Source organism: Pelmatolapia mariae, linkage group LG8 (assembly GCF_036321145.2).
Source record: "Pelmatolapia mariae isolate MD_Pm_ZW linkage group LG8, Pm_UMD_F_2, whole genome shotgun sequence".
In the NCBI taxonomy this organism is placed as follows: Eukaryota; Metazoa; Chordata; class Actinopteri; order Cichliformes; family Cichlidae; genus Pelmatolapia; species Pelmatolapia mariae.
The window spans coordinates 28,822,149-28,848,555 of record NC_086234.1 but is presented as its reverse complement, the minus strand read 5'-3'; the positions used below and the strand labels follow the sequence as shown (position 1 = coordinate 28,848,555).

The 26,407-nt window shown below is 40.4% G+C and overlaps 1 protein-coding gene across 2 annotated transcripts in view; it reads left to right on the top strand.

The window, feature by feature from the left end:
• The first annotated feature begins 2,708 nt into the window (after positions 1-2,708).
• arhgap23b (Rho GTPase activating protein 23b) overlaps positions 2,709-26,407 on the top strand; it is a 70,148-nt gene continuing 46,449 nt past the window's right edge. The window contains exon 1 of one of the 2 annotated variants that reach the window (XM_063481749.1): positions 2,709-3,216. In XM_063481749.1, the coding sequence (XP_063337819.1) occupies positions 3,208-3,216 (9 nt within the window). In that variant the 5' untranslated portion in view covers positions 2,709-3,207. Of the gene's footprint in view, positions 3,217-24,095; positions 24,262-26,407 lie in introns of those variants that run through there. The other variant, XM_063481748.1, reaches the window with a different exon arrangement.

Below are 26,407 nucleotides of genomic sequence, written 5' to 3'. Positions count from 1 at the left end.
GCAGGTAGCTCCATGCCCTCCTGGGTTTTAAATGCACCTTAGAACACACATACATCAACAGTACATATGAGCGGGTGGAGGGAGGTTTGGAGTCTTCCTACACCCCCGTTCTCTGCGGCCTGCTGGAGCAGGGGGGCTAGGAGGAGGAGTTGGCCGTCCGACTGGGGTCTGGTGTATGGGGCCTCCCTGCTGCTGCGGAGTCGGGGCGGTCTGCTTCTCCCCACCGCAGGGAAAAGGGTTACACCACCTGAGTCTGGGTGCAGTTTCCCCCTCCAGGGGTAAGGGTACCTAGACTCGGGGCTTAGAGTACGCTTGGGGAGTGTGATTGTGTGTACAGCGTCTCTCTATGTCTGTCTCCACGTTGGGTGAGTGTTGAGCAATTGTATATGAGAGCATGAGGGTGGGAATAGATGTTTGTATCTGTGTGTGCCTGTTTGTCTGTGTCTATATGTCAGGTTGGGTATCAGACGCCACCTCTCTGAGGACATCTCAGGCCCTCCAAGGTTTGGAGGCCCATCTCCCCCCACCACTTCCCCTGCCGGTGGCGGACGCCCTCAGACATCGGTGCGTTGGTGGTTCTCTGTCTCCGGGGGTGGGCGCCCAGGTACCCACCGGCTCACTCCTTGGCGGCTGCTTATTGGGGCCTGGAGCCTGGGGCTCGCTCGGGCCACTTTGGGGATGGGGTGCCCTCGGCCTCACGGCCCGGGGCTCGGCCACTCAGGCACAGCTGGCTGCCGGCGGAGCTCACGGGCACGTCACTGCAACCCCCCCTGGCTTCTGCTCCGCGGCTGCTGAGTGACCCCTCATCTGGGACTCTCCTCAGCTCTTTCTGGGATAGTGGCGCGGCTGCCCCTCTGTTGGTCTTCCTTGGTCTCTTGTGTTCTGGGGGCCTCTGGATGTCTGGAGTCTTGATCTCCTCCATACCTGCTTCATGCCCTGGAGGCCGGGGCAGTGGCCCCCCACACCCTCTAGCAGATCATTACATGAAGGAACCTTTTAAAAACAAGCGCGTTCATGCTCACAGGTGTACACACGGGTGATCACACACACAAATTACACCCTTTTTGGCTCCTACCTCAAAGCACACTGTGCGCTGTCGATCTCACGTGCTGCACAATAATGTTTAATATTTAGTATTTACTGTCATATTCTCATATATCATTGTGATCTTGTTTATTACTCTCGTTTTCTTCTGCTTGCTTTCTTTTTTCTTTCTCAACAGGTGATCCAGGTGATCGATATATGTATTTTTTGTCTGCTTATTCTGTTGGTTTTTGTTTTTTGCCCTTTTTCCCCGTCCCTCTTCTCAGGTTTTTTTCTTTCCCTCTTTCTTTCTCCACATTCTCTCCTCCAGTCAAGTCTGTCCCGTATTCAGCAAGTGAAAATAAAATAAACAATAAAAAGTTGAATCAAATGGACCATTACGGCAAGGCTGGGATGGTCCATTTGGTAAAGTAAATCCGTTGGGCATCTTTCTTCGCCTTTAGACAATAATTCTGATGGCAAAAGAACCAAACGGGACAGGTTAAAAAAAAAAAAAAAAAAAAAAAAAAAAAAAAAGAAATTCTTGCAACTGTATTAAAAATAAACAAAAATATAACATGTTTATAAGTATTTAGAGCCTTTGCCATTGCCCTCAAACTTGAGTTATGGTGCATCCTTCTCCTGTTAATCATCTGTCAGCTGTTTCTACAACTTTATTGCAGTCCATCTTTGGTAAATTGAGTTCATTGAACATGTCAGCTGGTTTGGGAACAATTCAGTGTCCCTCTGGATGAGGTGAAAGAGGTGGTTCAAAGTGGTGTCCGTGCAACCCAAATCCAGTTAAGTGGTAGAAAATTGAAGGATGGATGGACTTAGTGCTGTTTAGCTAACTTTGCCATTTAACTTTGATATTTAATTTGAAATAATGTCCAAATGCAACAGCATGAAACATTTTCTCTTAAATGAAAGAATTAATCTTTAAAAGTAAAGCTAATATTTTAATATTTAATACATCAAATGAAAATATTATGTTAAAATCCCAGCTAAACAGAAAAATTGTACTTGATATTATCTATAATTAACAGTATATTATAACTATAACTATGGGCACTTTTTAAAATAATGTAAGTCCATAATTTTGTATGAAGGGATACCAATTTTAACTTTAAAGATCTACTGAATACACAAGATTTTTAGGCAAGAAAAACTGATATTACGGTTGATATAATTGTTTCATAACAGTTTTTTTAAGGTAAAATATGTGTCAATATTTCTTTAAACATTGTAGACCTATCATCATCTATAAAAGATTATAGAAAAACTCAGTTCTTATTACCAAAAACTAAAAGTACGCCATTGCAATTATAAACACAGTTAGTAGTTACAACAGTATTTGAAGTTTTTTCAGTGAATACTATATAATTTAAATCGAGATTAAATTTACAAGCTGTTTCACATAAAATTACACCGATGAACATTAAAGTATAGAAAACGAAATAATCATGAAATAATCCTTCTCTGTTCTTCACCTTACAGTAGGAGCGGAGCCTATTTGGTTGTCAGCATCTTGCATTTATCAATGGAAGTGCAAGATGCTAATAGTGAGGCACTGAAGGGATGAGTGCGACAGCTGCTGGGTGAATCCTACTACACTATTGGGTCATGTGGTACACACAATCACACTCTATCCCTCTGATCCTTCCAGCCCTCCCGTTTCCCTCCGTCTCTCACTAAGGCCGAGCACAGTGAGGGAGGGCAAAAATGCCTGAGCTCAGAGAGAGAGTGAAGAGCCGAGCGACTAAGAGAAGGAGGAAAGGCGGTGAGCAATGTGAGTCCAGATTACCACCAAGGCAGGAGCAGAGCAGACAGAAATACAGGAATACAAGCTCTCCTATCATATTCTCTACTTGTGTCAATTTAAAAGGAGAAAAGAAGAGGATTAAAAACTCGAAAGGGTGAAAAGAGGAGGAGGGGGGAAACAAGAGCAGAGGAGCAGAAGTAATGTGTTACCAACAGCGAGCGTTTCAGAGGACAGTGTTGTCACAGATGAGGAGGTGATGCGTGTGAGCGTGTGGGTTTGCAACACAGCAGCGACAAGGGTGATGTGTGTGTAAAGTAAACCCCCAACACCTACAAATCCCTAACACCATCTACTGAGACTTGGCCTGAGGTTTTGCAAGCCATGGTGAGGACCAGGAGCTAGCTGACATCCTGCTGAACACTATGGCCCAGGTGAGGAGAGACTCCCTCATATACACACACAAAGCTATTCATGCATTTTAAAGACATCTACTTTGTTGTATATTCACACACGCAAAGTGAAGTTTTGTCCATTCTTTATTTCTCTATCACAGTAGGGTAGCGTTTTAAACACAGACAAGATCTGTACCTGTGTAAACCAAATGAAAGCTAAATTGCTCAGAGTAGAACCGTGCTGGTATATAATAACTGCAACTTTACCCTCCCTGGTAAAAGTCTATGACTTTTTGAGTCTTTGATGTATAGATACCACTCCACAAAATTATAGAACATTTCTTGCCCACTGGGCAAAAAGGAAACTCAGGCATTCAACTCAAAAATTGAAAAATTCTGGAAAAAATACATTGTATTTACATCTATTGGAGAGATATTTTGATTCGGTGTATTTTACATTTGGCACGCTCTGACAAAGGTGACTAACGTGACGATCCCATGTGGGGGTTTTTTCACATTACCTAATGTTTATTGGTGATGTTCCTACAACAGCATAATGTTCCTCCAGGATAATCATCTTTCTATTGAGGTTTAATGCTGTGACAGGGTTTATATAACTGAAATAATATTATCTCCTAAACTTACCAAACTGTGACTTTCACCCTAGTCTCCAGGGTGAAAGTCCTACTCCTTGTGCAAACTATGTTGCTCTTGTCACAGACTGAAGTGCTTTTCTGCAAACATATGTCACAACAGCATGACTGACCAGATGCAAAAATAGACCTTAACATTAATGTTGATAATATTAAAAGAAACACTGGAAATATCAGATGAACCATTCCTTTAAAATTTAAATTCATGAATTTAATCTAACCTGTTTATTGAAAATCTTGTAACCCTGGGACTAACACAAAGTATCATGCCAGCTGCACTAACTGGCTATTAGCTATTGGTTATGTTAAGCTATTTTTTATACATGCAGCATAAAAGACTGCTGGGTAAAGACTGTAGGATGTAAAGATTTTTTGGTTTTTTGTCATTTAGACCTGGTGAACCTGTATGTTCAGTCTACGTTTCTATGTGTGTTTTTCATACACATCGACTTACCTAAGATCAAAATGCAAGACAAGATAGTACAAGAAGCAATTAGCAATGATGAGCCAACCATAGACAGTGAAATCTTAGCAAAATGTAGTGACAACGTTTTGTTTGTTTTTTTAAGAAAAAAAGTGAGGGTTATGTGTTTTTCCTCAATCAACTCAAGTGATTCCATTTATTCAGTGTATTCTATACATGTGTAGACATTTTTTTTTGCCAGGGACAGAAAGCAAAGAAATATAGTGCATGTAGGCTCTGTGAGGACCTGACTGTCTGAAGATACAGAGACAATGTGTCCTTTAAGGTTTGAGACAGATCAGCCATTTGAATCATGAGTGAGGGTGGAGCAGCTCATTCTACACAGCAACATAATGAAGAAATTATGTAGTTGGCCAGAGTGTAAGAGCTGCATTGTGGTTGTGGAGGTTGTGTGTAAACGTCAGGATATCCTGCTCTTGCTCAAACACATTTACTGGAACAAATAGGAAAAAGGTTTAAACCAATTTTCCAACACTATCATCCGCAATCATAAACAAGTAGACTCCAACTTACAACTACATTAGACTTTTATTACAATTTTTGCCACAAATGTACTCTAGTCCCTTTAGTTGAAAGTATATGGTTAATATATTCCCTGTCTAGGGTGAATAAAGATTTATTGTTGCCTGTGGAAATGTTTAATGACACTTTTAATGGTATACAATATACTGTCCTCTGCAAGTAGAAAGTTCATTGAAGGCATAGTTCAGTTCACTTTGAGAAGTCAAAATGAACTAAACAAGTGTGAGATGAAAAAAATAGGTACCTATTTGTCTCTGCATAGCTCTGGTATTAAACAGTTAAATACAATACTGAATATTAGCCAGTTCAATCCAGAATGTGAGTGCTGGTGAGACCTGCCTATTTTAATTGTTAAGCTAATTTTAATTCTTATTTTAATTCATAGTGATATATACTGCTTTGTGGTGTCTGTTTTGCTTATTTGCATGCTGTGCATTTTTGTCCTGTTGGTGTTCGGCTTGTGGATGCTGCAGATGCTATAGCTATATTGTGCATAAATAGTCATAGTTTACAACTGTCCAAAATTTAGTATACTAAATAATACAGATGGGAAATGCTCAGTACAGTACACCTTCACTCAATTTCCCCAATATAATCAAGGTTCAAAAATACATATCCTGTATTTAGCGTGAAAGATTGGAAAAAATGTATAAACTCTGGTCACCATACATGAGGTTTACTGTGTGACTCACTGAAGTCAAGGTGCTTGGCTGAAGGCCAGCTTTGGGCTTTCTGTGTGGAGTTTGTCTGTTCTCCTCATGCTTGTGTGGGGTCTCACCAGGTACTCTGGTTTCCTTTCACAGTCGAAAGACTGGGGCTAGGTTAATTGACGACTCTAAAATAACTATGGCTGTGAATGTGAGCAGGGCTGTCTGTCTGTTTGATGACCTGTTCAGCAGAGAAGAAGCAGAGTGGTTGCAGTGGAGAGGGTAAAATGATTGGACATGGGGGAGACAAAAAAGAGAAAAGCAGAAAGTTGGAGCAACAAATTAGAATTGCAGTTCCCAGTCATGCTTAGTTCAGGCCCTGTTTGAACTCGTCTGCTCTTTATAGTCTTCATAGTATTCATGGGGTGGTGTGATAGGACACAGTAAGTTGTGTGATTAACAGCTTTTTATGTATTTGTGGTATATTTTATCTATGCCACTCTGAAGCCATACTTCAAGAAAGGAACGCTGTGGATTCCAGGCTTTAATATTTCATCAAATAACTGAAATATAGAATAAACATTCATCTTGTGGCTAATTATCTGGGGTTGAGAAAATACTGAGAATGTGAGGGGTTGAATGTGGCTTGTGGAGTGGTATGTACAAACTGGTCCATTTCCAAATTCTTTATCCATCATTGTCATCTACTGGCAAATATTTTCCTGATCTTTATAGAAGTAGTTTTAAATATTGATTTCCCCTGTGTTGCATATTTTAAATGTTTGCTGTTAGTTGAAATAAAACAATCCAAAAAAGGCAGAGTGCAGTTAGATGCAGGAGAGAGACTTGCAGCACATACAGACAGGTAGCAAAATATCTGGAAATGGGATGTTTTAGTCTCGTCTATTTGTCTTGTTGGCAAATAGAACAGCTGACTGATCTGATTTTTAAAATATCTAGTTTATATACTTAGTTACTGCAGTGTACGTGGTTGTGAATGGTTCAGTTTTCTCTTGATCTCTTGACTCAGATTTTATAGTAAGTTAGTTCAATCAGCATGTCCTGAAAATCTTTGTGGGGCTGTCTTGCTGGGCTTACACATGACATCATTAGCATGTTGCAGCCTGCATGTTCAGTGCTACAGTCTGTGCCATTACATTTGCACACCGACAGCTATGTTAGGATGGACTGTGTTATATATATATATATAAATAAATATTATATAATATGTTGAAAGGCTATTTTTGTGGTGGCTCTGTGTGTGTGCCTCCATGTTTACTGCTGACCTGATAATAAGTTTCCTCTAGAGTGCCTCTCCCTGAGGGTTCTCCAGCAAGAACACAGTCAGGGAAATATGTGATCCCCTGCTGAATATATCAGTTTGCTCACCCACAAAGAAATAAACATATCCGTTTATGATTCTTTTTATGGTTGTTTCATTTTATTGGGAGAGCCAGAAAATTAACCAAAATATAATCCTCTTCTATAATTTTGGCTCTCATAGATTGGCTGTGTGTCCATGGAGTAAACAGTTTACAATCAGTCAATCAATTACAGATACTCCTGATCTCAACTCATTGTGTGTATAAGGCACAATAATCCCAGTGGAAGAGGTTAGATAAATTTCAATTCAATTCATTTTTTTTAAACAGCGCCAAATCACAACAACAGTCGCCTCAAGGTGCTTTATATTGTAAGGTAGACCCTACAATAATACATACAGAGAAAAACCCAACAATCATATGACCCCCTATGAGCAAGCACTTTGGCAACAGTGGGAAGGAAAAACTCCCTTTTAACAGGAAGAAACCTCCGGCAGAACCAGGCTCCAGGAGGGGCGGGGCCATCTGCTGCGGCCGGTTGGGGTGAGAGAAAGAAGACAGGATAAAAGACAAAGGATAAAAGAATATGTGGGATCTATAGATTCTTTGACACCCAACATCTACACTAACAGTGAAACAACTAGTACCTCAGTGTTTCAACATCCGGAAGAAGCAACGGCTATCACAACTAGACATTGAAAAGGTACAACACAAATACTATATCAAGGGGGAGCCAGAATATTAGGTCAGAGGGGAATTATGATCATCCTCACCCACTGGGATCCTGTACCAAACCCCAAGAACTGATGTGTTGTAGGCAATGAGTGCGAAAGCAGCTGACCTGATAGATGGGATCATGGCTCAGTTGGAAACTGGGACCCTCCATAACTGATTACCAAGACTATGTTAAGTATCCTCTGAAGGTTTACTAGAAGATGTGAATGCAGCATTATGGCAATCCCTACTGCAACCATCAGCACAGCAGCAGTAATCACGGAGATGCGAGGCTACAAGATAAACAGCCACAAGGAGCAATTACCTCCACGGAGAAGGAGACCAAAAGCGCCTTGAGGCAACTGTTGTTGTGATTTGGCACTATATAAATAAAAATCAATTGAACTGAATTAAAAGCCAAGATCACAGCAGCACAGAGGGAAGTTAGCCAACTATTAGAACTGCAGAAATGTGTGCTGAAGGAAGGGATTCCTAAGAAGCACAGCAAACTGCCCATACCTTAGGCTGTGGAAACTGCCAAACAAAGACTCACAGCCTTGGCCAGCTGCTTACCAGAGAGATGGAAGTCACTGAACCATCCAAAGGGTACTCTCGGTGGCAGGGGAACACATGAGACTGGAGCAATACTGGAAGAAAGAGCAGAAGGATGCAATCCATAACAACAGTGCTCAGTGGCTACTGGATCTAAGAGCAGACCACAGCAACCTCCCTGAACAGGATCTAGCAACCACACAGTGGCGGACATTCAAGAAAGGGTCTCAAGAATGACGAGCTGGACAGCACAAGGCCCTGACATGATCCACACTTACTGGGTAAAGAAGGTAACTGCACTCCATGACCGTCTGGCAGCACAAATGAACCAGCTGTCAATGGATGAGACACACTAAGAATGGCTAACCAAAAGGCTGGATAGTCCTGATAACCAAGGATCTACTCCCATCCAACTAGAGACCAGTAATCTGTCTCAGTACCACATGGAGGTTCCTGCCAGGCATCATAGCTGCTAGGATGAACAGGCATGTGGCTCAGTACATGAGCGTGGCACAGAAAAGAATTGCCATGAATATCAGAAAGCTAAAAGATCAGCTACTGGTAGACAGAGCAGCCAGTTGAGACTGTAAGACTAGTCTGACCAACGTGCGCAGTACCCGGCCTGTGGACCACCTTGAACTTAAACGGCTGCAAAGCCAGATACCAGCGGGTGATCCGGGCGTTGGCATCCTTCATGCGGTGGAGCCACTGCAGTGGGGCGTGGTCCGAACAGAGAGTGAATGGGCACCCCAGGAGGTAGTAACAAAGGGAGTCGACCGCCCACCAGATCGCCAGGCACTCCTTCTCGACGGTGCTGTAGCGCGTCTCTCGATCCGTGAGTTTACAACTGATGAAGAGAATGGAACGGTCACCCACCCACCCCCCCCACCCCCCCCCCCCCCCCCCCCCCCACCTGCTGGGACAAAACAGCCCGCAGCCCCCTGTTCGAGGCATCCGTCTGCAGAATAAACGGGAGGGAGAAGTTAGGTGTGAACAACAGCGGCTCCCCACAGAGAGCCTTTTTTAACTGCACAAACGCCGTCTGGCACTGCTCCGACCACTGGACCAGATCTGGGGCACCTTTCCGGGTGAGATCGGTCAAGGGGATAGTCAGGTCCGCAAACCATGGAGTGAACCGGCGGTAGTAGCCTGCCAACACCAGGAACCGTCTCACCTCCCTTTTGGTCTTGGGGCGTGAGCAGGACGTGATGGCCGCCGTCTTCTCCACTTGTGGGCGCACCTGCCTGCCCCCCAAGTGGTACCCCAAATACTGTACCTCCCTCCGTCCAACAGCACACTTCTTCGGGTTGGCCATGAGCCCCGCCTGCCTCAGTGACTCCAGGACCGCGGCCACCCGCTGCACATGCTCCACCCAGGTGTCACTGTAGATGATCACGTCATCCAAGTACGCAGCAGCATACGCAGCGTGCCGTCGCAGCACCCTGGTCCATGAGGCATTGAAAGGTGGCTTGGGCACCGAACAAGCCGAACAGAAGTTTGACAAATTGGTACAACCTGTATGGAGTGGAGAAGGCCGTTTTTTCCTTAGACTCTGCAGAATCTGCCAGTAGCCCTTGGTCAAATCCAGTGTCGTAAAGAAACGAGCAGTGCCCAACCGGTCCAGGAGTTCGTTGACTTTCTCGGGTTCCATGCACCGGCTTTCTCTTTCCCACTGACCACGCCTCCCCTCCTCCTAGCTGCAGGTAGCGGCGGCGGCGGCCGCTCCAAGGCCCCTCCCCTCGGCCGCAATGCTTGCGGAGCTCTTCCGCCAGTGTCACGGCAGTGGTCTGGTCCGGCGGCCGGTGACAGCGGACCCAGTGAGCCATAGCCTTCGGCAGGCCCTCCACAACCTGCTCCAACACCACCAGGTTCAGCAGTCGCGTCTCCTCCTCCGTCGGTATCGGACGCAACCATCTCGCTGCCACGTCCTCCAGCTGACGAGCCCAAGCGAACGGCTGCTCCCCCTCCGACATTCGGCTTGCTCGAAACTGCTGCCGGTAGTCCTCCGGGGTGAGCCCGAGCCGATCCAGCACCACCCTGCAGACATCCACATAGACAGTCCGGGTATTCCATTACAGTTACCGTTTAAAAAGGTGGTATTCAGAATACAGTTACTTTGATGAAATAAAGGGATTACACAGCAGTCTTTTCCTGTTTCATATATTAGGCTGCCCCCTCTCTATTTTTGGTAATACCCAAACAAAACACGCATTAAGAGGCTCTAATGACTGTATCTCAATCTCACGGCCCATGTCACCTCTACTGCGGCCCGCATAAATGGCGTGAAGAAATATTTTAAAAAATTACAATTCAAAAAATGATTTACTATGAAGGCAATAGGCAGAGTGTTACAGGCATAGCCCTAAAGAATGTAGCCTCATGGGTAGTGTAGTCCATGCTGCAGGGAGAATGGACTGCCATACCTGTTATGTGTCTGTGAGCATGACGGGGGAGAAAAAGGAGAGTGGAAAAGTACGAGTTGTCACCGAACAGAAACGAGAGATGGAGTTTATTTATTTATTATTTATTTAGAGAAAAAGGGGGCATAAGTCCTATTAACCTGTAACAATTGTGATACTTGCTTCCAATAAAAGATATATGAAACAGGAACGAGAGATGGAAGCATGTAAATATAATAATAACCACTGCAGCCAAAAAGACTGCCTGACGCCTGTACACTATGTATGCGCGGAATAGTTTTCTGTACGAGATCGCTGCAAAAAGTGCAGTCTTAACTAATGTCCACCCTACCTACTGTTACTCATTTATATTAAGATTTAAAAATCTAGTTGGTATTGGTATGGCGAGTAACCTTCAGTAATAGTAATAAATCACACAGCAATAGTACATTCATGTAGTTGTAAAAAGCATGACAATATATCATGTAATCCAAAGTATTCAAAATACATTACTCTAACTGAGTAACTTAACGGAATACGTTACAAAATGCATTTTGGGGCATGTATTCTGTAATCTGTAGTGGAATACATTTTAAAAGTAACCTTCCCAACACTGTTTATATATTAATGAAAGCCAATACTAACATAGATGCATTGAATGAGAATACAAAACTCATCATTGGAGTGGAGAAATGCATACCAAACTACAAACTGGTAGGCCTGGTAAGTCAGACTCTTTACAGTTTGAGAGGCTTTCAATATTTTACTATCCAGATCTGATCTGAACTGCATAACAATTATTTATAGATTCGATGTTACCATATTAAATTATCATTACATGCATACTTAAACATGTGATTTCATGTCACTTAAAATTTGGAACCCTTGGTCTACTACTGTATTAAATTAAATCATTAACTGACATGATCTCTGACACATCTTTTCTCTCCTAAGTGCACTTTTGTTATTTTGTTTTTCATCAAAGCCACAGGTCAGGTGATGTTGTTTTTTGTCATCAGCAGAAGTGCATAACTGACTTTTTAAAATCCTGGATGCTGAAACATGTATGTATACAAAAACACTTAAAATAGCATACAAGAAAAAGTAATTAAAAAATTAGTGCACAGGCAAAATCTATTTTATGCATTTAATCTCTGGGCAGAACATTGTTTGTTTTGAATAAGTTCTATTCAGATGTGATTTGCATTGTTCAGATTGAATTGTTCAACTTGAACAGATAGTTTTAAAAAATGAATTTGAAATCCAATGCATTGGTTTGGAAATGATTGCCACTAAACTGAAACTGAATTTAATATTTTAAAAAATGAATTTATTTGCTTTGAAACTGTATCATCAAATCCTTTTTTATTAGTGATTCAGCTGCTACACTAAAGCAAACCACTGATGATATGTTTAACCAGTCGGAGCTTTGAAACCTTTGATAAATGTATTCTCAATAGTGGAGCCAAGTCTAAGTAAATAACTGTATAATATATCATAATATATTAAAATAATATTGTTGCACTGTGATCAGTGTAAGATCAACTGTTTATTATTAATGACACCCGAGTATATTTGTTGTTGTTTTTAGACGTCTCTGGTTGAAAATGTTTTTCCTCTGCAGTAATACAAGGAAAGTATTTGAAACCCACCCCGAAACTGAGTGTGTGACAGGATGCAGCACAGGCAAGATAAGACTTTTTTGTATGTATGAGCTGGCAGCCTGTTGAGGGGTGGGGGATTTAAATCCAGTAGATTAAGGCTGTTGTGTAATGGTTAGATGGTCTGTGCTTTGCGAGACTGACACATGCCCTCTTGAAAATGCATTCAAATGATCTTGTATAAGTACAGGAGTACATGAATGAATATCCTGTTGAAATTCATTATGGTTAAATCACTATGATTACGATGTCCTACTCAGCAGTAATGTGCGTTCATGTGTTGCACCTACGCAGTTTATGTGAGCAGCTTGCTAAGATTAGATGATGGCTTATGGCCATATTTATCCAAAACTAGTGAGTGACTTTTGATTTCTGGCATAGTATGCTTCACTGCATGGCTGAAGCATACTATTTGAAAAATGGGTATGTTGACAAAAAGCTTATCTTCAGTGATCTTCATTGGCTGTCCACTTTGTAGAATACATATAATTCAAGTAATGCAAGTGCATGGCCTTTCTATAGCTGCAGGGCAATGACACTGATGACACTGATGGGAGGGGATTGTCCTATGAAGCAGAGTTTTTCTCTGAAGGTAGTAGTTCTAATTTATTCAGATTGCATGAGATTACACAGGGACCACCAATGAACCTGGATAGAGATATGTGTTTTTAAATCGTAAACTACTATATGGTATGATGAATGTTCATATGGCATTTGTAAACATGGGAGAAATAGTTCACGTGCAAAAGTTCCTCATTTGCCCAACCTAACTTCTAATTTGTCTTCAGCTTACAGTCAGCTTGCTCTCTAGTGGTCAGCCTGCCCCACTGCACAGACAATCCTCAGCTTCACTGGAGATAAGATGGATTAGGTATTTAGCGAAATCTCTTCATGCTGCTGTAAATAGACAGATGGGTTTGAGCCCCCCCACCACTACCTAACCAACCAACCTACCAACCTCCACACTCACCGTCTCTCTGTTGCCATGCCAGGCTACAACATGATTGAACACAAGTGAACACAGGCAGATAAATGTCTGTTTAATTTCAAAAGATTACTTCTACTCCCCTATTCATCTTTCTCATTTTACTTTTTTTCAAAAACACTTGTTTAGTTTCATTGAAGCTTTATGCTTTTACAGTGTTTTACTGAAGTGACAGACAACACTAAAACTAAGAATGACTGTGCCACACTTATTATGCAACATGAGCAGTTTTTCCTTTTTCTTGATATTAATTTGAAAATACAACACTGCTCAAAAAAATAAATACTTTTATCAGAGTATAGCATCAAGTCAATTAAACATTTTGGAATATTGATCTGGTCAGTTAAGTAGTGGGGGTAGTTAAGCAGTTTAGCAGGTGCTATATAAAAGATCAACAGTTGTGATGGTTCCAGTTTCCACAGACAAGGAATTCCTCAGATCCGCAGTGTCCACAGATTCAGATGCCAAGCCACAAACACAGCTCTCGCTCATCAACACAGGTTTCTCTGGGAGAATCTGAGAAGCACAGTACGTATCACTTCGCGAGGTTCCCGACTACGGTAGCCGTAATGCTCCGACAATCCATCAAGCGGTGTGGCTTCGTAGCTTAGCAAAGTCGTACTAAAACATGGTTTGACAGATTTTTGAGCGCCGTGTACCACATAAAATTGGTTCGAGGTCAGTAAGCACAACCAGAATTCATATATAAGAATTATAAGGGGCACTGTCGATTTTTCAGAAAATCAAAGGATTTTAAGAGCGACTTATTTTCCGAAAAACACGGTAATAACGACGGCTAGCTTGCATGCTCTACCAAAAAATGTGCTTTGTTGTGTATCTGACGGACGAAAGCCAAACCAGTTCCACACCACTGAAGTTGCGCCATTTTTACAAACCAATTCTGGTTCATCTGTTTCATTCAACGATCCACTTTCGCCCTTCTCATTCTCCATGCTTTTTCTGCCATGTGAAACAATATGAAATATATGCCATATGAAAACAAAGGCACTGCGCATGCGCGTTCTACCCATATTCTATCGCGATATTTCATTTTCTTATCATTGCCTAACATTATACCGGTATTACCGTGAACAGTATGATATGGCCCAGCCCTACGAGGAGGAGCCAAACTTCAAGTGATTCAACCATCCAGCAAAGACTGGAGGTCTGCCACCGCCTTTAGAAGCGGCAACAAACGAGGACATCAGAATTAGGAGCATTTCTTCATTTGTCTGTAGGGAGAAGATGGGAAGCCAGGCAGGGTCCCATTTCTGCACTACAACCAAACCGCGCGCGCACACACACACGCACACAGAAAGACAGAGAGGAGGTAGAGCACTATAGAGAGAGAGAGTGGTGAGTCAAGCAGTGAGGACAAAGAGACTGTGACAACCAAAGGTTCCTCAGCTTTGTACTTTGTCTCTACTAAGCTGTCAAAATGTTTTTCATTCTGAGAATGATATTAATAGTATTCTTTCTTTGCTCTAATCTGTCTTTGTTCTTTCTTTCTTTTCAGACTGTTTAAGCTTACACATTTGCATTTTCTGTGTTGTCCTGTAGAGCCAGAAGTGATCAAATTTGGATAAAAGGGTGAAGCTCACACAGCTGCGAGCTGTATCTGCTAATTAGTGCCAAGTAAAAGATTAATAAAATAATAAAGTTTTAGTCACTAAAGCTGAAGCACAAGCTTCTTGGACAGTCTAGAACATATCGTGATAGATAATTCCATAACAGTGCTCCAAAAAGCACCAATACCACAAACACTGTTAAATTAGTATACATGAGGCTAACTGTGAGCCCTTAGCTTTGAACCTTAAGGGGAAAATGTAATTTAATTAGAGGGGAACTCTCCACAGAGGTCAAAGCTGGTTTTTGTACCCATAGACTCATAGATACAGTGGCTTGCAAAAGTATTCGGCCCCCTTGAGCTTTTCCACATTTTGTCACACTACAGCCACAAACATGAATCAATTTTATTGGAATTCCACGTGAAAGACCAATACAAAGTGGTGTACACGTGAGAAGTGGAACGAAAATCATACATGATTCCAAACATTCTTTACAAATAAATAACTGAAAAGTGGGGTGTGCGCAATTATTCAGCCCCCTGAGTCAATACTTTGTAGAACCACCTTTTGCTGCAATTACAGCTGCCAGTCTTTTAGGGTATGTCTCTACCAACTTTGCACATCTACAGACTGAAATCCTTGCCCATTCTTCTTTGCAAAACAGCTCCAGCTCAGTCAGATTAGATGGACAGCGTTTGTGAACATCAGTTTTCAGATCTTGCCACAGATTCTGGATTGGATTTAGATCTGGACTTTGACTGGGCCATTCTAACACATGGATATGTTTTGTTTTAAACCATTCCATTGTTGCCCTGGCTTTATGTTTAGGGTCGTTGTCCTGCTGGAAGGTGAACCTCCGCCCCAGTCTCAAGTCTTTTGCAGACTCCAAGAGGTTTTCTTCCAAGATTGCCCTGTATTTGGCTCCATCCATCTTCCCATCAACTCTGACCAGCTTCCCTGTCCCTGCTGAAGAGAAGCACCCCTAGAGCATGATGCTGCCACCACCATATTTGACAGTGGGGATGGTGTGTTCAGAGTGATGTGCAGTGTTAGTTTTCTGCCACACATAGCGTTTTGCATTTTGGTCTCATCTGACCAGAGCACCTTCTTCCACATGTTTGCTGTGTCCCCCACATGGCTTGTGGCAAACTGCAAATGGGACTTCTTATGGTTTTCTGTTAACAATGGCTTTCTTCTTGCCACTCTTCCATAAAGGCCAACTTTGTGCAGTGCACGACTAATAGTTGTCCTATGGACAGATTCCCCCACCTGAGCTGTAGATCTCTGCAGCTCGTCCAGAGTCACCATGGGCCTCTTGGCTGCATTTCTGATCAGCGCTCTCCTTGTTCGGCCTGTGAGTTTAGGTGGACGGCCTTGTCTTGGTAGGTTTACAGTTGTGCCATACTCCTTCCATTTCTGAATGATGGCTTGAACAGTGCTCCGTGGGATGTTCAAGGCTTGGGAAATCTTTTTGTAGCCTAAGCCTGCTTTAAATTTCTCAATAACTTTATCCCTGACCTGTCTGGTGTGTTCTTTGGACTTCATGGTGTTGTTGCTCCCAATATTCTCTTAGACAACCTCTGAGGCTGTCACAGAGCAGCTGTATTTGTACTGACATTAGATTACACACAGGTGCACTCTATTTAGTCATTAGCACTCATCAGGCAATGTCTATGGGCAACTGACTGCACTCAGACCAAAGGGGGCTGAATAATTACGCACACCCCACTTTTCAGTTATTTATTTGTAAAAAATGTTTGGAATCATGTATGATTTTCGTTCCACTTCTCACGTGTACACCACTTTGTACTGGTCTTTCACGTGGAATTCCAATAAAATTGATTCATGTTTGTGGCTGTAATGTGACAAAATGTGGAAAAGTTCAAGGGGGCCGAATACTTTTGCAAGCCACTGTATATAAATATATGAGATGGAAGTTGACACTGTGATATCATGTGTTTGTTTCTGAAGCACCAATATGAAGCCTCAAAGCATTTCCATTGCTCCCGTCTTGGCTGCAAAAACGGGTGTAAAAAGAGGGACGGGTCTGATACTGCACACTTTTAAAAACTGTTAGCAAATTAGCATGTCATTTCCATTTTGAAACATCCCATATGGAAAAGATATATATAAATCTTATAAAGTTTGTATCTGTCTTGTGTGAAACTTACAGATATAAGATCCCTTGAAAAATTATATAAATGAAACTTATATGTTTTGGATACTTACTAAAACAATATATGAAAGTAATAAGAAAGTGGCCACTTCATGAGTAAATCGTATAAGCCTTCTATGATTCACTATATGACGTAGGCCACATCTTATGCAAGTCTTTTATAAGTTTTTTACTAATTCTTTTCCATATGGGATAGTATGACCAAGATTTGCAAAATAGAAAAAAAAATATAAAGTATGATTCAGAATGGAGAGCAAGCCCATAAACTCAGGAAAGTGTTTACATTGATCATTGTTCATACCAGTTTTTTTAACACTGTAAAGTTTGACTTGCTGGCCTGTGTTGTTTTGTTGTTTTTGTTTTTTCACTTCAGCGTTGGCTTAATTTTTTAGCCAGAGAGATTGTTGTGTGAATAAAATCAGCCTTGGGACATTTTTTTTTGCACATTTCACTGGAGGTATGGATGTGTTTACTTTAAACAAATAGATTCCTGGAAGGTTAGAACAACATTGTAACATATCAACTTGTCATCTCAACTGATTTTATCAAGCATCCATGTTGGGTTTATTGAAAGGTTTAAAAAGAAAATTCCATAGGCCACATTTTTTCCAGTCTTTAGAGTGCATGTGTGGAGCATTTTTAATGTATTCTGTAGTTCTCCTACAAGTTTGTGCTTCAGTTTTTGTGAACAAAATTGTATTGTTACTTTGCTCTAAACAAACTTTAATTAGTGTCTGTCCATTCTACAAACCCATTTTTAGAATTAACTTTTTAACTAGCCTTGCCTTAGATGATAAATTAGCACTTCAGGATTCATGCATACAATCTTTATTTTGATACCAAGATTGTTTATACAGAGTTTGCAATTGCAGAGAAATACTCTATTCATTTTGGGCATCTCATTCTGGAGCAGGAACCACAGAAAGATCTTTGGCACTCAAGAGGTTAACCTCTAGCTCCAAAACCACAACATGGTAACAGCCAAAATGCTAATGGGTGACACTGCAGTGGCTACATCCATCTTTTATACTATCAGTTCAGTTCATGATGGGCTAAAGTTGCAGGTTGGGAGGGTCACAAAATGCATAAGCTGAGAGACTGGGGGATGATGGGATACTGGTTCTGTGCAGGGCCCCCTATTGTGAGGATGAAACCCTTTTCAGAGCAAAAGCAGATTAGTGCTGCAGCCTGACCCCATATGTGCATGAACACACAGACTGTTGGAAAGGAAATTTAGGGCCTTTGTTTTGGAACAACAAAGCTGTTAATCTCTTGTTATGGAAGATGTGATACAGGAATTTCAATAAATATCTGTGTCATTGTCTTTGGTAATATTTCAATATGCCAACAACAAGAGAGCCACAAACAAAAGGAATATATGGTGACTAAAGCTCGTGCGTAAATGTACTGTTTTTGTTACGTAACATCTTTTAGTTTCTTAGACTATGCTTGTTTAGCATGTACTCTAAATGCAACCTATAGTGCTTGATGAGACTGGAATTGTTAATACTTTTCTCCTGACCTTTTTTTGTGTGCTACATGCTAAAGCTTGTGAAATGTCAGCAATGTGTACCAAAATGAAACAAAGACCTATACAAATATGTCCAAGAACAATTTGAATGTATCATTTTTCCTTTATTGACTCAGAGCATTTGTATTTAGGCTTGTGAAACATTTTAGTAAGCTTACCTGTAAAATCATTGCAATCATTATTTCAGTTGACTCAATACATGAGATACTCCATTTTCATTAGTTGAGCTTCTTATATGAAAAGATACTCTTTGAAACGTTATGGGATTACAGTGTTACAACCATTAACCTAAATAAACAAATTCACAAAAGCATAAGCTCGATTAAGTAGAAACAAGGAATTCAATAGTTAAAAAAAAAAAAAAAAAAAAAAAAAAAAAAAAAAAAACCAATACAATACAATCAAGAGCTTAAGTAAAATCTGAAAAGAATAGTCAATGCAGAAAACATTTCTGCATCCATCCTTGAACAGCTGAAACAGATATTAACAGATGTGGTTATATTCATCTGGATCTGTGTCAGCTGATAGAGAAACTGTACCGAGTCAAACTGAATTCAAACAGCAGCATCAAATGACAGGAGGGTAATTAACTAAGAAAGTATGAACTTGTCATAGCCATGATTTTCTGATTGGACTCAGATTGGGAACTTCCACTTGTTAGTGATAAACTCCAAGCCGTCTGATCCACAACTTTGCAGTACAAAAGGGTGCTAGTCAGACAGATCCGCAATCCTCTATCTTGCTAGATCTCTTACTCTCAGGTAACTCACACCTCAGGTCCAGTTATCCTGCACTGAAGGAAGCAGAAAGCAAGTTGCAGTCTCTCCACATACAAAAACAGAAAAACATTTCCATACAGCAGCACTAATCCCACTTACAGCTCCTTGTTAACAATCCAGCAATGAATGGGTGTCTTCCTCCAGCCTAAGTAGGGAGCAACTGATCACCAGATCACAAACAGGTGAGGTAATTAGCTCAGGTGTTGGCAGGCGTAGAGCAGGAGGAAGGCCGGCCTCTAAGACAGGGGTGTGGCTAGTGCAAAAGCAAACACACAGCACACAGCACAGACAGTCAGAGAGAGAAAGAAAAAAACACAATGAGAGAGAGACAGAACAAGTGAGAGCGAGACGAGTCGGAAATGGGGATTGGAGGACCATGACAGCAGTACTAGCAGTACTAACATTATTCAAAGTTTCACAGTTTATCAGGACAAGCAAGACAAGTAGCGGCTGCCTTTTAAAATCTAAAAGTAGATATTAATTAAATCTAAAGTGATCCCTCTTATTTCTTTGCATGCACCCTTGACATTGCTGCCATCCTGTGGCCACAATTGACTACTATAAAAAGCAGGGTTGCCTTTTTTCTATACGAATCCACAGTGCATCTCACTTTCATATCCCAGCTTAAAGTTGTCTTTTTTGAAGGGGGTGGTTAATGTGCATGTTCTGGTCTTTGACAAGAGACCAATGGGAGTTTAGCATGCTAGACTACCTGTTACTGGTTCTGCTTCTGCTCCTCTTACATCAGTTAACATCAAACATAAAGCCTGAGGGCCAGAATCAGTCTGGCAAAGACTCCAATGTGGCCCACTGGTAGACTTCAGAAAATGTGTAAGAGTGCATAGATTTTAAACTTTTAATTGTATGTCCAAAGTTTTGCAGCTTTTCCTATTAATAAGTTCTCCACCTGCACTGCCATTCATACACAAAAGTAGTTAAGTAAAAAATAAACAATTAAATGACAGAAAAACTTCTGTTTTTCCACTATCTACTTTAAAGATTTCTCTTTTATTATAGTGGTTCCATAGTTTAAAAACTCTTGTTTTATAAATACAGTCAGGGCAATAAGAAGCGCCAATACCACATGATAAGAACTTTTTTCTCAAATATCTTATGTACAGAAACTGAAATGTATTGTTAAAATTACACTTCTTTTACTTATATTAAAATATCTCCACGATTAAATGTTTAGTTAGATGTCTACACTGACAGAAAGGGCAGTTTCTGTCCAGCCCTCTTAAGATCAAAGTTGGCTGTATGTGGGCGACAGAATAAAATGAGTCTGACATCCCTGATGGTAAATGGAGCAGCTCTATTGTTTTACGCAACTTGCCTCATTCACCCATTCATACAAGCACTTTTTCTCAGTTTTTTCTATCTTTATTCACACACATTTGTACTTCAATTGATTAATCAAAGAGCAACTTGGGGTTAGTATCTTGCCTGAGGATATTTTTCTTTAGCGTTCTTTTATATACTGTGTCTGACTTTGTGCGAGAGCAATGTAACACCAATAGAGGGTGTAGAAGTGTCTATCTACACTCTCACCCTCCCTTGGGGCTCCATGTCCTGCTCTTATATAATGACTCATTGAGAGCATGTTAGTGCAATAGTAGTGCATGCTCTTCTCTCTGTCCCAAGGGGACTGTTGGCACAGCATCACAACTGGGGCTGTATGTTGTTACACTGTTTATGATTTTGGACACTACACAGATATATACTTTTCACTTCAGACGCCATTATCTTGACATATGTACCTACCCTAACTGTAGTTACAGACACTTCTTCAGTACTTACAGTTCTAAAACTAGAGTCCACAACACAGCATAGTGTAAGAAAGGTGTCTGATACAATTCAATGAAACGAATTTTAGTTGAAACCAGAGGGTCCACGCACCGTATGTCTGGGTGAGTTGCCATTGAGCATTGTCAAAATTACACATTAAATTAAAAATGACTGACTTCCTGTTGGGTTTAGGACTTTTGTACATCTTAGATCAGGCTGCCTAATTTCAGACTCATAGATGAACCATAATGCAGGGGCTGCTTTTTAAAAATGTTGTAGGTGGTGCTGTGGAGCTATTTTGCAATATCCAATGATCAGAGCCATAAAAAATGAATGGCTGTAAAGTTTGGGAGAGATTCAACAAGGTGTCTGTGAGTTATAGCAATTTCGTAATAAGATAAGATAAGATAACCTTTATTAGTCCCACACGTGGGAAATTTGTTTTGTTACAGCAGAAAGTGGACAGTGCAAAGTTACATAGCAAAAATTAGAAAAACACTGGAATAGGATAAGAATAAGATACTGTACACAGCTGTACACAATAGAATAGAATAGACTAAAATAAAATAAAATAAAATAAAATAAAATACTATATACAATAGAATGGTAGAATTAAATTGATGGAAAAATGTCGAAATTAATTTGATGACAACTCACAGTTTTCCGTGCATCCTAAGCACAACTCATCAACGCTTTCCTGGACAAATTTGAGGTTGCTGTGGTTGACCACCTTGAAACTGTGGTCTAGGAGTAAAACATGACATTTCCTGTTCCCACTAGGTGGCGTTGTGACCACTGGCAAATATTGCATTTGAAATATATTCAGGGGTCGAGCCTTATCACACGTGGAGAAGTTTGGTCCAGACTGGACAATGTATTTGTGAATAAGATCACTGAATATTGATCACTGACTCAGGAGACCCAGCTGTGCTCCTGCTGCTAGACTTAACTGCAGCCTTTGATACTGTAGACCACAGCATTCTGATCTCCCGTTTGGAGCAATGTGGTATCAAAGGCATCCCCTTGGAATGTTTAGGTCATACCTCTCCAAGAGGACTTTTTCCGTGAGCCTTGATGGTTTTAGTTCTTCCCCAGCTCCTTTTACTTGTGGTGTCCCGCAGGGATCTGTATTAGGCCCAATTCTTTTTTCAATCTATATGTTGCCCCTAGGCCTAATCTTTAGGAAGCATAACATCTGCTTTCACTCATATGCCGATGACACCCAGATTTATCTTCGGTTTAATAGAAACACCTCTACGCCCTTGGAATCGTTAGTTAAATGTCTCGACGAAGTTAAAACCTGGATGGCCTCAAATTTTCTTAGCTTCAACGAGGATAAAACAGAGGTAATTATTTTTGGACCAAGCTGTAACTTCAATGCCCCAGATTTGGACTTATGTATCCTAACATGTGCTGTTAAAACGCATGTAAAAAACCTGGGGGTCTTCTTTGATAGCAAACTTACATTTGAGAAACAAATTAATTCAGTTGTCCAGCGGTCCTTTTTTAAATTAAGGCTCCTATCCAAAGTGAGATCTTTTCTATCCTTTAGAAACTTGGAACGAGCAATTCATGCGTTTGTCTTATCTCAACTGGATTACTGCAATTCACTTTATGTGGGTGTCAGTCAGTCTAGCTTGGCCCGGCTCCAACTTGTACAGAATGCTGCAGCTCGCCTTTTGACTCGTGTGAAGAAACACCAACATATTACTCCGGTGCTTGCTTCCCTTCATTGGATTCCAGTGCGTTTTAGAATTACATTCAAAATCTTACTTTTAACTTATAAAGTGCTAAACGGCCAGGCACCGGACTATTTGTCTGATCTTGTGCAACTGTATACACCCTCTAGAGCACTTCGATCAAGTGATCAGCTACTCCTTACTGTGCATAAGTCTAGGATGGTTCATAGAGGAGACCGGGCATTTGCAGTTGTGGCACCGAAAATGTGGAACGATCTACCTCTCCACATTAGAAAGGCCCCAACTGTTACTCTTTTTAAATCGCATCTTAAAACATATTTTTTTACTCTGGCTTTCGAAACTGTAGGAGAGTTACCGATTCTTTTATCCTAATCTGCTTTTAATTTTTATCTGTTGTTGTTGTTAATGTCACTGTTTAATTGTTATGTTGTACAGCACTTTGGTCAACGCCCTGTTGTTATTAAATGTGCTATATAAATGAATAAATGAAATGAATAAATGAAAAGAACCAATTAAATTTTCATGGTGAATGATCGAAATGCAGTGTGGACACACAAAGGCACCACAATTTTGAATATGGCCCACATCTGTAGTTTAGACTGACCAAATATGAAGTTGATTGGATAAAATACCTCAGAGAAGTTCAAAAAAGAATAATTCCTGGAAATGGTCAAGTTAGCGCCAAAATTTCATCTTCAATTTAATATGGCTGACTTCCTGTTGGGTTTGAGTCATGTACCCAGTGGACTTTTAGTCCTGTCTTGGCATGTACCAGATTTCATACATGTGCATGACACTCAGTTGGGTCAGTTTTTTCACTTTTGTAGAGGGTGCTACTGAGCCATTATGTCCAAAACCAATAAAATACATAAATAAATAGTAAAATACTAGACTGTGTGCACAATTTCATGAGTTTGTGAGCATGTAAAGGCCCTCAAAAAAGCAATTAGTTTACCAAAATAATAAAAATAAAAATAATAAATGGAGGGCTCTGAAAGTAGCATTTAATTAAGACACATTGCTTTACAATAAATCCTTACCTTTCTTCAGAAAATTAAGTTATTCACGAACTCCACGCAGTTCTTGTAGGATGACGGAATTGATACCATTGATGGGCCCCGACATTTGACTGACATAAATCCAGTAGAATGCAGTTTGAACTGTCATCTGTAATTGCCCACTAAGGTTTATGTTAAGCAATAATGTTGAGCAATATTAAAAATGTTAGTGGTTCTAATAGATTTTAAATAAAAAATTTTATTTAAGTAAAGCATATAATTTCTGATAAGAATCGTCTTCCTATATGCAATGCCTGAAACGCAAAAAATAAATCTGACGAAAATGCGTAAACATGTACCCATATTTATTTTGAAGTTCAAACTTCCGGTTGTGCTGTGCCACATGCTTTTAGCTGAACTGTTTACGTTGTGGGGACTGCTGGAGAGAAGAGCACAGCCAGTCTGCACTACACCGCAGCACGATTTAAGACAAAAATGTTGACAGCAGAGTATGTCTTTTTGTCGGTTTACGCACGCCAGACGCTGACACGCCAATGAATGGAGTTACTTTTTGCGTTGTTGGAATTCCACCTCACTCAGACGCTGAAGTAAGTCAGATATAATAACTGTTTTTCTGGTGACTGGAATAATGTTATTATTATAATATTGATCAGTTATTCCCGTCGGGGGAAACCCATCTTATTCTTTATGGGTTTATTTATTAAACCCATAAATACTCAAGACGGTAAATCTACCCAAAAATGGATGCTACTTAGTATAATCGTATACTAGACGAATCAGAGCTTTTTGCCGTAAAAAGTCTAAACCAAGGATGTTAAACTCATTTTCCTGCTTGAGCCCAATTTAATCTCAAGAGCATGTAAACAAGTACATGCTATGCAAATGATGAAGAGTCTGAGGTGTTTTAAAAAAACAAAAAAAATATGAATGATATTCGTTATTTTCATTATTTTTTCATTTAATTATTTATCATTGTACATGCACTACAATTTAGCGAATCTAAAAGTGGACAGACCGTTCACATATTTTAGGAACTTAAGCCTTACTTGCTAAAATTCGTGCATTCTTCTGTAAAGCTGAAAAGTTAAATGATTTCACAACAATTATTTGACTTTGAAAAGCCCCCACGGTGGCCCAGTGGGCCACACATTTGACAGTCTTGGGTTAAACACTCTAATTAATAAATGTTTCGTTTCATTAGGAGAGATGTGGGATAGTTTCCACAATAGCTACATCACAGCATTGACAGACAAACTGCAGACATGACTTTTTGTGCACTTTTGGCGTTGTTCTTGTGCACTTGACCGTGTCTTACGCAACTTGTCAAATTCCCAAACTTAAAAACAAAACTGCAAGCCACATAATGTTAACTCATGAAAACGTTATGACTGTAAGTGCATGGTTTTGTAAGAAACTCAAAATCTGTGTGTTTTACTTTCCTGTGAATGTCTACACCACAGTTTATTCACTCATCATTGACACCGTTCTACACATAATACTTTACTTATCTTGCAAAATGGAGGTATGGGGTGTGGGCACATAGCAATGGAATTGGAATGCATGTATTTCCATGTGCCAGCCCACATATGCATATTTGGCAACAAAAGGCACATTGTAAGCTTTGGTCTTCTGTTAGTGCAGAAACATTTACTCAGAAACATTTCATGAGCCTTTTTAGAAACTTAGAACTAATTTACTAATCATGATTCTGACATTTTTTGTGTCCCTTCACTCAGCACATTGTTCTTCGCTCAGACTGTGTGAGTTGTTTTCTCCCCTAACTTTTAATATTTTCAGAGCTTATTATTGTGGGTGTGTTTCCCTAGTTAGCATCAGGGTCATACACAAGAGATAATTATAACAATGGTGGTCGAACTTTCAGCATTTTCCTTTAAGTTTAAAGGAAGTCACTCGACTGTTTTCGTCAGAAGTTACATCTGTTGAGTAGCAGTATCTGTTAATACAATATCATTTATTAGTGGTTACTATTTATTAATTATTTTACTAACTTATTTTGGGGGAGTTGAGTACATGCTAGGTCTGCTGCATCTGTAACAAAACAGAGTATATGACAAAACAGAGGGAGGTACACAAATGAACATACAAGTTTGCTGTGTGTGTGTGTGAGTGAGAGAGAGAGGGAGAGAGAGAGAGAGAGAGAGAGAGAAAGCAAGACAAGAACATAGGTGTGTGTATGAGCGTTTGTCATGACATACTTGAAAATGAGGGTGAGAGACTGCAACAAGCCCCCCTCCCCCGAAAGCAAGAGGTGGACAGGGAAAGACAGTCCATGGTCCACAGCCCCCCAAGAATAGAATAGAATAGAAAAGAATAAACACTTTTTCAGTGAATTTTTTCACCATCAGACTGTACAAAATACATGATAGATAAATCTAAATCTGAAGGATAGAATAAGAATCACAGATATGTACACGTAAAAATATAAGAGAAATCTTTATGGTAGATAGCGGAAAAACTGAAGTTTTTCTGTCAGTTAATTGTTTACATTATATAGATATATATGTATTAGTGCTGTCAGCATTAATCTTGTTAAAATGACATTAACGCCATTAACGCGGCAAATCTCCGTTAGCAAGTTAGCACAGATTGCCCCATGCGTGGGGCTGCACTGCGCTAACACGTTAACGAGCTAACCGTGCTAATGCATTGACGCCATGCATAGTGTATTAACACAATTCATCTAAAATTACAAAAAAATAATAAAATCAGAGT